Below are 12557 nucleotides of genomic sequence, written 5' to 3'. Positions count from 1 at the left end.
CTGGTATGCATCTGACACCTGCCAGTTTTATATTCAATTTACCATCAGTATCATCGAGAAAGAGATCCCTCACCTGACGCATCAAAGCTGCTGTATAAAACTCCCCGTAGACATAACTCCGACTTATTTCGGCTCCAACTCCACAACTGAAAACATCAGTGACATCAACAAAAAAAAGCGTTTGGTCCAGAACTACGTATACTTACAAGTCACAATGAAACCCCTTCTGCTCATACTTATTGTCCTAAGTGCTCTTCTCCTATCGGGTAAGTTGCATTTACTTCTTTTGTCATTACATTTAGTTAAGTTTTGACTAAATGTTTTAATAAAGAGGGGAAATCGAGGTGAGGGTCGTGGTGTAGGTATGTATAGGTGCGTGTGTGTGTGTGTGTGTGTGTGTGTGTGTGTGTGTGTGTGTGTGTGTGTGTGTGTGTGTACAGTGATTCAGAGAAAACTACCGGACCGATCTTCATGAAACTTTACATGCGAGTTCCTGAGTAGGATATCCCCACATGTGTTTTATCTTTTTTTAGATAAATGTCTGGGATGACGTCATATTCGGCTTTTTGTGAAAGTTGAGGCAGCACTGTCACGCTCTCATTTTGCAACCAAATTTGTTGACATTTTGGTCAAGTAATCTTCGACGAAGCCCGGACTTTGGTATTGCATTTCAGCATGGAGGCTTAACAGTTCATTAATGAGTTTGCTCATTAAAGTTGTTATTAAAATCGATTTTTTTAAACAGATTTAAAATTGATTGTATCGTATTCTTCATCAAATTCTGAATCTGAAAATATATACATAGGTCATGTTTACTCTTAAAATGTGATCACATTTGGGTAGCGAAAATAAATTAATTAGTAGTACTACGATTACAATTTCAGAAGTAGATCCAAAAATGATTTCATCTTAGTTTTTATCATTTCCTGATTCCAAACACATATAAATATGATATGTTGTATTCAAAACAAGCTCAGAAAGTTAAAAAAAAATATGGAAAAGCGCGTTTTATGCTTAGCGCAATACGCTACCGCGCTATTCTGGCTTGTCAATTTCACTTCGTTTTGCACGTGAAAAGTGAGCGATTTCCTTGTCGCGGGGATTGACGAAGCTGTATTGTCTTGGTGAAAAAATGCAGTGCGTGTGTGCGTGCGAGCGTGCATTCTTGTCAAATTGATTGTACAGCGTTTTGAGCAGTGCCTCTCTGCATTCATTTTCTTCCCTTAAAAACACCTCATGTATTATTTTTATTTTTATAATTATTCATTATGGCCGCAGCAGCCGAGGGGCAGTGTCCGAACAACTGTCGCGGGGCGTGTGGCGAACGTGACGGTCATTGTGTACCTGACGGCCGCTGTCTCTGCATGGTGTCCAGGTCAGTCATGATGATGGTATGGGCTTCGGTGGTGGAGGTGGTGGGGTGGTGGTGGAGAAGGTAGTGGTGGTGGAGGTGTCCAGGTCAATGATTTATGCTGGTGCGGTGGTAGTGATGATGATGATGATGATGATGATGATGATGATGATGATGATGATGATGATGATGATGATGATGATGACGACGACGACGACGACGACGATGATGATGACGACGACGACGACGATCCCGACGCTGCCGAAGATAATGATGATAACAATTACGACGGTCAGTGATGATTGGTCGGAACAGGACGAAGTGGAGGCAGTAGAAGAAGATATTAATGATGCTTTGGTACATGGTGTCGGCAAAGACGACGATAAATATGAGAATATGTATACGACGACGACAGCAATCACAATAAGGGACTCATATCTGACAGCGACGAGAGTGCGTACAGAGAGGAGGTTCGACGGATGGTTGGCTGGTGTTCGGAGAATAACCTTGACCTGAATGTGTCAAAAACCAAAGAAATGATAATGGATTTCAGAAGGTCGAAGGATCCACTCGATCCTTTGTTGATAAATGGGGACGTGGTAGAGCAGGTTGAGACTTTCAGATTTTTAGGCACCATCATTTCAAGCAACCTCTCGTGGAACCAAAACACCGAGTCAATTGTCAAAAAATGCCAGCAGCGCCCACATTTTCTGAGACAATTGAAAAAATGTAGACTTAACGGTAGCATCCTTGAGCAATTCTACAGAGCTACAGAAAGCATCTTGTGCTTCTCGATCTCTGTGTGGTATAGTGGCGCTAGTGAAAAAGAGAAAGCACAACTGGATAGGATCGTGAGACAGGCATCACGGATAGTTGGGTGCGACTTACCATCCATCGCCTCATTGTACAACACGCGGCTCATCCGGAGAGCCAATAGTATCATCGGCGACACCACTCACCCAGCCAACCCTCTGTTTGAGCTTCTCCCCTCGGGCAAGCGGTTTAGAGCCCTGAAGACTAGAACTAGTCGTTTCAGGAACAGTTTTTTCCCAGAGGCCATCTTGTCTGCACTCTGAATCTGTTGTTGGTGCTTGTGTGGACGCTCATGCAGAGCAGTACACTAGTCCTGTGCTTCTTTTGGGGGGTTGGGTGGGAGAAAGGGGGAGACTCTAGTCGGTTGTGCAAATAGTATTTAACCATGGGTGTGAATGTGAGTGTGGACGTGGATATATGATTTACTGCAACATTCAAAACAAAATCATGTGCTTTTGCATTTTGGAAATAAATTCTATTGATTGATTGATTGATTGATAAGGTAATGAAGGCTACTACATTAATGCTGACAATTTTTTTTCTCTTTTGCAGAGAGGCTAATAACTTTTTGAGTCGGGCCCAGAGAGGACTGACCAGAGACAGGCGCGGTGACCACTTTCAAGATGTCTAAGGCCAAAGTGATATATTTTCAGGACTGAACACACACACGAGCTTTATCTATTTTATAAAAGTGTTCTTCCGCACAAATCCTTAACATGTTCGTGATGGTAACTTCTTGAAACTATAGATACAAACTATTAATTAATGAGTGATTCTTTTGTCCTTCATGAGTGTAAATGATCGAGCCACTAAAAAATAAATGAATAAAGGTTTAAACAAGAATGACCAATTTGCGTGAAAGCTACACCTGCTACATGAATGTTTGTTGTCGTTTTCCTTATTGTTGTTGTCTAAACCACATGGTCTCGGCTGAACACGAACAGTCTCGGCCTCGGAGGAACACTGACTGTCTCGACCCCCCCCCCCCCCCCCCTTACTTCTTCCACTCACTGGGTGTCTAAGGTTGGCTATGGTATATACTAAGGTCCTTCAAACAACCACAAATGATGGCTTAAATCGGGTTAGTTAGGCTGCCGCTCACATTGTGAAAAAAATGCAAAAAGCAAAAATGGTGTCACTTGGAAGCTCGTACTGTTGAGCCGATTACCAACTTCGGAATTTGTTTCCAAAGAGCGCAACTGTCAGACCATTTGACCTACTTGCCACTGTGTAGACTGGTCATGCATACACTAAAGTTAACGTTCACCAAATGGGAAGTAATTCTGTCAACAGATGTAGTTCCAAGTGACACCATTTTTGTTATTTGAATTTGTTTAGGTCACACTGTATATGCAAACTAACACACACACACACACACACACACACACACACACACACACACACACACACACACACACACACATCTATCGTCAGATCACATATCCCATTATATATCCCAACAAATTCAAGACGCATTTTAACATTTGACATTTATGTGCATGTTCAAATAAATCATGAATTAAATCATATTAAAACAGCAAATGCACATATATCTATACACTACACCGCTGACCTTTCTGTTTCACCAAGAAAGGCTTGTGAGTGTTCTGGGAGCCCATGCTCATATGTGACGTCAATAGTGACGTCGTGATGACTCTGAGGACTGACGAATTTCTGGTGGAGATAGAGGCGGGTGAAAAGGAGTAGAGGCAAAAAGGTCAGCACACACAGAACAGCCTGTCCAAGGAAGACCCAAGCCATCCAAATGGCGGCTTCGTGTTGCATCAGGTGACCTAAGATCTGCACACGTAAGCAGTGACGTCAACACATAGGTATTGTGACTACTGACCGTTTTAATTTCAATAAGGGAAGAGTGGATCTGAGAGGCCCAATCCGGACTGTCTATGATCTGGTCAGGTTAAATGTTCATGTGATCAAACTATCTCACCACTTGGTCACATACCAAATATGAACAGCTTGGGTGCGCTGTGTGTACAGTAGTATTTTTTGGAATTAATTTCGTAAAAAGACACTGGTGCCTTTTCGCTAACTAATTCATCAAAAAATCCAACTCGCCACAGCAAGCAGTCAGAATGTTGATTGTTGGTCTTTAAACAAGTGCAGGGGTGGTCTTATCGCCCGTGAACGCCTGACCAGCTCTGAGACGGTGATGCGATCTGTTTTTACGAGGCGGATTTGGTCTTTGTAAAACTTGGAGAACGCCTACAAGTCAGAAATATCTGATCTTGTACAAGGTGCACGGGCAGGAACAGGGACAGAGAGACAGACATCAGAACACACACACACACACACACACACACACACACACACACACACACACACACACACACACACACACTGACACAGGAGAGAGCGAAATGAAGAAAGACAAGGTCACAACAAAACTCACCAGCGGATTCAACAAGGGCCCAGTATTAGCAGACAACATGACAGCCGACGCCACACGCCCTGTCACGGGAAGTAACTCTCGATCAGCCCACGACAGTACGCCGGGAAATAGGGCTGAACTGGCCATTCCGAATACAGCCGTGCTAAGCCACACACCCCAGTCTTGTTGCCATAGCGACGCCAGCAGGAAGGCAACCATAGAGAAACTAAAGAGCAGAAAGCAGGCCATCAAGAGTTTCACGACTGTCAGCACCTTCACTAAGAAGATGGCGGCGAAGCGAGAAGAAGCTAAGGCGATCCAGAAAACGGAGGTCAGAACAGCACCCTGTGCCTTGCTCCAGTGCAGTTGCAGGACGGCGTAAGTGGTCAGGTAGGAAGGAAAGGTGGCCTCCACAGCCGTGAACAGCAGGTAGAACGCGCACATCCACAGCAACATACCTAGGTACCACGACATAGGTAGTTCATCTACTCGACACTTGCTTGCCTCGGTTTTCTCCTTTCCCAGTCCTCTGTTTTGCTGGTTTTGAATCTTCACGTCACCATTTTTTACTGTGTTATCTTTCTTTTTGCCTCTGGCTTTCCACTTTACCTTTAACTCTAGGAAGTACTCAACAAGAAGAGGTACTGCCGTGAGAAGAACCAACGATGCAGAAATAAGAAAAGCGAAATGTATCCTGGTTTCAGGTGAGCATCCTTGGCCCACATCTCCCGAAGCAGCATTTTCTTCACCTGAGAAGTTACATCTAGGCAGGATACTTGTGTCCAAGGTGTTTTTCACAGTGTCACTCACATTAGATCTCACCGTAGTGAGTGTCGATGGCAGATATGAAGATCTAGCGAGCTGTGCGGATGGCAAGGTAAAACTGAACAATGGTTCACTGTTGGTTGTAGAATTCCCTGTGAATGCGGATACTGCTGCTGACTCTGTCATTGAGGCGAAACTTTGTTCAATGATGCCTTGACGATGTGTGGAATTGGAGAAGTGGGACCTCGTCAGCTGTGAGGGTACCAGGAAAGGTTCCGCGATGACAGGAGCTAAGACGCCTCCCACAGCAAAGAAGAAGTGGAGAGCCTGCATCGCTGCCTGACCCTCCCCTGCCCAGATCCTCACCACGTCTGCATTGCCGGCTGCAAATCAAGTGACAGCAATTACATTCTGACTCCCTGACTATAACCTGAGACTGAGATCCCATCATGCACACACACATTCATGCGCGCGCGCCCACCGACGAACACAGAGAGTCTAGCACATCTTGAGTTTAAGGATAACGACTATGTCTCTTGAAGCATTCCCTAACCAGGCATACAAGCTGTCAATACGCGAAGAATGTTGATGTGTATTTATTTCGAGAAGGCAGTTGATGTACTGTACTTGACTTATATGCTTAAAATACTTTACTAATATACGATGGAAAATGCGTTTTACTGGAATACAAAATCGACTGTAATGATGAATAATCAGTTCAGCCTCTGTTTGTTTGTTTATGTGGGTTTTTTTAATTTTTTTTATAAGAAGGTGATGTGATGAAGGCAAAGCCCTTATCAATTGGAAAGTATGGTATACTGAAGAAGAAGAAGACGGCGGAAGAAGGAGAAGAAGAAGGAGGAGGAGGAGGCCACAGAGGAGAGGCAGGAAAACAAAGGGGAAGAGAAGGGGGGAGAGAAGGCTGAAGCGGAGACGGAAGCGAAGACGCAGAACCTGGCAAAATGGCAATGTTCCTGGTTTTCATAAGGACAGTAAAATGTTGAGTCTTGAGCGTCTTGAGAAGGTGACACGCCCGTCCATGTTCCTCTTGGGAACTAACCTGCGTTTACCTCTTTTATGTTTCCCCTTGGATTCGTTAATATAAGCTTTATGGTTGAGTTCGGATGCTCAATGTCATATATTGTATGCCACGATACTAAAAATTGAATCGTCGGCATCTGTCTGTCCTGTGGGGCCATGGATCTGCATAGATCTAAAATTAAATAAGGTTTTGTTTAATTCAAACTCAACACTGCTCTACTCAAGGGCAAAGTTTATTCTCCTGTGAAAAAAACTAATTACAAATACACATTACAATCATTCATGTCCACTAAACACTACCATATGAAGAAACGTCAATGAGACCAAATTGCTTACATTAGATTATACTTGACAACGAAAGTGTACCGTTAGTGATTTTTTTGATTTTTTTTAAAGAGCGCTTCCGGTTAACATCGCTTGAGGTACGATCATCGTCGAGAGATTTAAAAACTCATGACGTTTAATGAGAGTCTTAAAGCAACTAACCTGTCCCGACACTGCCCCCACAACACGCCAGCAAAAAGCTGACGACAATCATGGCCCAGTACGCGCTGCAGAAGGGCGTGACGGCCGTCAGCACACCCATCAGCAGCACAGAGACGATCAGCAGCAGTGACTTGCTGCACAGGTCGTAGGCAGGTCCCGCCAGCAAGGAACCAACGACCAGACCGGCGGCAGACGCTGTCAAAAAGGAGGAGGCTTCTTGCACGTTGGTGTTGGTGATCAGCTGCAGGTCCAGGAAGGCCGGCCCTCGCAGGGATAACGCCAGGCCCTACACGGTGAGAAAAAAAAAGAGAAAATGTGGTGCCTATAGCTTTTGGCATAAATATATAATCTTATCTAGTTAATGCACTTCTTCTGTTGGCCGATTCGCCTCACATTTGGCATATCTATGGCAAATCCGTGCGCCAAACTCCAGACGAATCGCTTAATATTCTTTGGAGCTAAAATGCTTTCCATATCCGCCTTTTATGGCTTCTGAGAAGAATGACACCAACACATTTCAGCATGCAATAGCGTCATTGTTGAACAAGATAGGTGAACAAAACTGATTGTTTTGGATTGAAAATAGAAAGATATAGTTCTTTCTACTGACATCACAACTTTTCAGTTTTATCTGTTCTGATTTTTTTTTTATAGTTCTTTCCACTGACATGCACAACTTGTTCAGTTTTAGCTGTTCTGATTTTTTGTGAATTTGATTTTTGGAGGTGTCTAATGTTGTCTGTTCCACTGTATAGACACAACCCAACTACCTGTTTGCTGAATATGGTAGACAAATGAATGGCCTCTACATTCCTGTAACTGGTTTTTACAATAAATAACCTCATCACAAAGATCTGCATTAAAACGCATCTGCCTGGTTTTATTTATGACGGGTATAGCATGGATCACTTCCAATCCTTTAATTAATCAGTTAATTGTTGTTTTGTTTTCGCAATGATATGTACACATACATATAGTCATAAACCGTGGATTTCTATTTTTGAGTTATGAAATCCTTATATTTTCTTCATTTTTGTCCCCATCGGAATGAGCTTATGTATATGTTGAAACAGTTTGCATTTCTTTCTTTTTCTTGTATTTTTGTTTTGTTTTTTCATGTTCCCCCATGGGGTTTCTTGCATAAATTCTTTGCCTTGCCTTGCCTTTAAAGTTAGTATCGCTTTTATGAAGGAGGTGATTTTTTTATCCTCTGCTGTAGACATCGACGTTGAGGTCTCCAGACAATTCTGAGCAATTATTGAAAGACCAAGCACGTGAAGTGTCATTACCATTTGCTTTCTTGCACTCAAATACAAAACCGCTACACTCTTGCAGTGCTTGTTTGTTTGTTTGTTTGTTTGTTTTTTCTAAATCGAAAACCAAGAAAGGTATGCTATATGAACGTTTTATTGGGACAAAAAAACACGTTACGGTCACTGATCTACGACCCAGCGGTCTTTTATGCCCCGTTCACACAGCTCTGCGACCTTACCACGACCATGCCGATCACGCCGATCTGAATCAAATCGGGGCATATCACCGTCAGAATCGAGCACATGGCACCAATACCCCAGTCACATAATATGTGACCCTCCACCACGAAATGAGTCGCATGTCACCTCGCGCGGTTCTGCGCTAGGCTTAATATAAGTCCGGGGAATGTCTTGTAACAGTGTGAGGGTCACCTTAGTCACAGGCTTATAACTCAAACAGTTTTCGCTCTTTTCTAAAACGGGTTTCACCACTGGATAGAGCATAAAAAACTCTGTAGGAAAATGTAAAAATATGAAAATCAGGCAAAGGTGACATGCGACTCAATCCGTGGTGGAGGGTCACATATAGACTCCGCTTCTGCTACGACGGAAATATGTCCGAGAGCGTGGCCAAATGTGGGCCAAACGTGGCAAAATTTTCCATGAGCGTGGTATGGTCGGGGTGGGATCTGCTAGGTGGGAAAACTTGCACGCTCTCCTCACGCTTATGTTGAACTGCACAAAACAAGCGTAGTCGTTTACAGTCGTGATGTAGTCTTTACATTTAGTCAAGTTTTGACTAAATGTTTTAAAATAGAGGGGGAATCGAGACGAGGGTCATGGTGTATGTGTGTATGTGTGTGTGTGTGTGTGTGTGTGTGTGTGTGTGTGTGCGTGTGTGTGTGTAGAGCGATTCAGAGTAAACTACTGGACCGATCTTTATGAAATGTTACATGAGAGTTCCTGGGTATTATATCCCCGGAAGATTTTTTCATTTTTTCGATAAATGTCTTTGATGACGTCATATCCGGCTTTTTGTAAAAGTTGAGGCGGCACTGTCACACCCTCATTTTTCAATCAAATTGATTGAAATTTTGGCCAAGCAATCTTCGACGAAGGCCGGACTTCGGTATTGCATTTCAGCTTGGTGGCTTAAAAATTAATTTATGACTTCGGTCATTAAAAATCTGAAAATTGTAAAAAAAATAAATTATAAAACGATCCAAATTGTGACCCTCCACCACGAAATGAGTCGCATGTCACCTCGCGCGGTTCTGCGCTAGGCTTAATATAAGTCCGGGGACTGTCTGGTAACAGTGTGAGGGTCACCTTAGTCACAGGCTTATAACTCAAAAAGCTTTTGCTCTTTTCTAAAACGGTTTTCACCACCGGATAGAGCATAAAAAACTCTTTAGGAAAATGTAAAAATATGAAAATCATGAAAAGGTGACATGCGACTCATTCCGTGGTGGAGGGTCACAATTTACGTTCATCTTATTCTTCATCATTTTCTGATTCCAAAAACATATAAATATGTTATATTTGGATTAAAAACAAGCTCTGAAAATTAAAAATATAAAAATTATGATCAAAATTAAATTTTCGAAATCAATTTAAAAACACTTTCATCTTATTCCTTGTCGGTTCCTGATTCCAAAAACATAGAGATATGATATGTTTGGATTAAAAACACGCTCAGAAAGTTAAAACGAAGAGAGGTACAGTAAAGCGTGCTATGAAGCACAGCGCAACCGCGCCAAACAGGCTCGTCACTTTCACTGCCTTTTGCACTAGCGGCGGACTACGTTCAATTTCATTCTGTGAGTTCCACAGCTTAACTAAATGTAGTAATTTCGCCTTACGCGACTTGTTTTTATTTGCCATGTGCTGGATTTTGACGGCGAGCCCCAACTTGATAACTTTTTCAGATCGGAGAGATCGGCATGGTCGTCGTAAAAACGTAGAGCTGTGTGACGGGGACCATAACAAAAACAAGTCGCGTAAGGCGAAAATACAATATTTAGTCAAGTAGCTGTCGAACTCACAGAATGAAACTGAACGCAATGCCATTTTTCAGCAAGACCGTATACTCGTAGCATCGTCAGTCCACCGCTCATGGCAAAGGCAGTGAAATTGACAAGAAGAACGGGGTAGTAGTTGCGCTAAGAAGGATAGCACGCTTTTCTGTACCTCTCTTTGTTTTAACTTTCTGAGCGTGTTTTTAATCCAAACATATCATATCTATATGTTTTTGGAATCAGGAACCGACAAGGAATAAGATGAAAGTGTTTTTAAATTGATTTCGACAATTTAATTTTGATAATAATTTTTATATATTTAATTTTCAGAGCTTGTTTTTAATCCAAATATAACATATTTATATGTTTTTGGAATCAGAAAATGATGGAAAATAAGATGAACGTAAATTTGGATCGTTTTATAAATTTTTATTTTTTTTTACAATTTTCAGATTTTTAATGACCAAAGTCATTAATTAATTTTTAAGCCACCAAGCTGAAATGCAGTACCGAAGTCCGGGCTTCGTCGAAGATTACTTGACCAAAATTTCAACCAATTTGGTTGAAAAATGAGGGCGTGACAGTGCCGCCTCAACTTTCACGAAAAGCCGGATATGACGTCATCAAAGACATATATCAAAAAAATGAAAAAAACGTTCGGGGATTTCATACCCAGGAACTCTCATGTCAAATTTCATAAAGATCGGTCCAGTAGTTTAGTCTGAATCGCTCTACACACACACACACACACAGACAGACACACACACGCACATACACCACGACCCTCGTCTCGATTCCCCCCTCTACGTTAAAACATTTAGTCAAAACTTGACTAAATGTAAAAACTACATCACGACTGTACTGCGCCAGGACCCGGCTACGCTTGTTTTGTGCAGTTCAAAATAAGCGTAGGGAGAGCGCGCAGCTTCGCGACCTAGCAGATCCCACCCCGACCAAACCACGCTGATGGAGATCCTCCCACGTTTCGCCCACGATTGGCCACGCTCTCCGACAATTTTACAACGGAGCAGACTGGGGTATAAAGTGGACATACAGACGAACATTTATGATAGAGAAAAACGTGTTGTTTTGTCACAATGAAATGTTCCTATAACATACCTTCTGATTGTGAATTATGGAACGTTGGCAGTCTATTTGTTTTTGATTGTGAATTATGGAACGTTCTCAGTCTATTTGTTTTTGATTGTGAATTATGGAACGTTCTCAGTCTATTTGTTTTTGATTGTGAATTATGGAACGTTCTCAGTCTATTTGTTTTTGATTGTGAATTATGGAACGTTCTCAGTCTATTTGTTTTTGATTGTGAATTATGGAACGTTGGCAGTCTATTTGTTTTTGGATTTGTGTTTTTTCTAACGTTAATGTTTGTTTCTTTACACGAAAAATGAATGGACCAGTACTGCTTGAATTACTGTGTAATGGGCTGCAAATTAAGAACAAAAGTCACCAATGTGTCATGTGTTAGAGAGTGAAAAGCAAGGCAGGGAATAAAAAAAATATTTACCAGAGAAAACAAGCATCCGCAAAGCCATCCTGTGTTCGTAAACTTTCTCCGAAACTGCCGATCTTTTAGCTTTGAACTCCAGGTGTTCTTCGCTTTGTCACACTCGTTCCTCGCACAACCGAACACGTTTATCGGTTTCACACCATTTTGCGAACATTTTCCAGTTTTCTGTAAGGGTTCAGCTTCAAACGACTTGTCAACATCTCTCTGAGCGTTTGCCATCGGAGTCACTGAATAATTATGCAGTTTTAAGACTGAAACTATTCGGACCGCACTGATTCTAGGCCAGTAGAGTTAAGAGAATCACTTTCCACCCCAGACAGTTTTTATACGAATGTGGAATATAAAATGATCTCACCAACGCTGGGTAATAGTAGTAAAGCGGTGGGGTGGGACTTGTGGTTTTGTGTCTGTGTGTGAACATTTAAAGAAGCGCGATCAAATGGAGAGAGAGAGAGAGAGAGAGAGAGAGAGAGAGAGAGAGAGAGAGAGAGAGAGAGAGAGAGAAAGAGAGAAAGAGAGAGTGAGACAATGACAATGACAATGACAATTCTTTATTTAACGAGGGTAGTAGATTAAGCAGTGGTCTGCTTTTTTACATCCAGCCCTCGCCCTAAAGAGGGACTAACTACAAAAATGAAATAAAAATACAAGATAAAAAATAGAAAATAGAAAAACTAAAATTCTACATTTTAACAGATAACTAAAGTGAAAACACATTATACATATGTACACAAAATGCATTGATGTGAATTAAGTGGTATAGTGCAGCTTGCACTTTCTCAACATCATGCTCTAATCCATACATTACATTTTAAAGAAAATCAATCAAACAAGCAAGACATTGCTAAGATCATCACACATCTTCTTCTTCTTCTTCTTCTGCGTTCGTGGGCTGAAACTCCCACGTACACTC

At 41.9% G+C, this 12557-nt stretch overlaps 1 protein-coding gene and 1 long non-coding RNA gene across 2 annotated transcripts in view; one reads left to right on the top strand and one right to left on the bottom strand.

Annotated features, from left to right (window-relative positions):
* The window catches only part of LOC138981598 (uncharacterized), a 3059-nt gene extending 26 nt beyond the window's left edge, over positions 1–3033 (top strand). The window contains exons 1-3 of the long non-coding RNA XR_011460667.1: positions 1–266; positions 1279–1375; positions 2717–3033. The exon at positions 1–266 is cut by the window's left edge and continues 26 nt beyond it. This is a non-coding gene — a long non-coding RNA (uncharacterized lncRNA). The remainder of the gene's footprint in view (positions 267–1278; positions 1376–2716) is intronic.
* A 594-nt stretch (positions 3034–3627) lies between these two features.
* On the bottom strand, positions 3628–11955 carry LOC138981597 (sodium-dependent glucose transporter 1A-like). Its single transcript, XM_070354569.1, has 4 exons — positions 11642–11955; positions 6846–7131; positions 4575–5701; positions 3628–3964 (listed from the first exon to the last, which is right to left on the bottom strand). The coding sequence occupies exons 1-4, from the start codon at positions 11861–11863 to the stop codon at positions 3725–3727; spliced, it is 1875 nt and encodes a 624-aa protein (XP_070210670.1). The 5' UTR covers positions 11864–11955; the 3' UTR covers positions 3628–3724.
* Positions 11956–12557: the final 602 nt, after the last annotated feature.

This window comes from Littorina saxatilis, linkage group LG12 (assembly GCF_037325665.1).
Source record: "Littorina saxatilis isolate snail1 linkage group LG12, US_GU_Lsax_2.0, whole genome shotgun sequence".
NCBI classification, from domain to species: domain Eukaryota; kingdom Metazoa; phylum Mollusca; class Gastropoda; order Littorinimorpha; family Littorinidae; genus Littorina; species Littorina saxatilis.
The sequence above is the reverse complement of the archived record's forward strand: the minus strand, read 5'-3'. Positions and strand labels throughout refer to the sequence as shown.

Coding starts and splice junctions, on each gene's coding strand:
- LOC138981597 (XM_070354569.1), bottom strand. CDS start 11,863: ATGGCAAACGCTCAGAGAGATGTTGACAAGTCGTTTGAAGCTGAACCC. Junction 7,132..11,641: donor GCGGATGCTTGTTTTCTCTG/GTAAATATTTTT, acceptor CTCACCGTGTAG/GGCCTGGCGTTATCCCTGCG. Junction 3,965..4,574: donor GGCCCTTGTTGAATCCGCTG/GTGAGTTTTGTT, acceptor TTACGTGTGCAG/ATCTTAGGTCACCTGATGCA.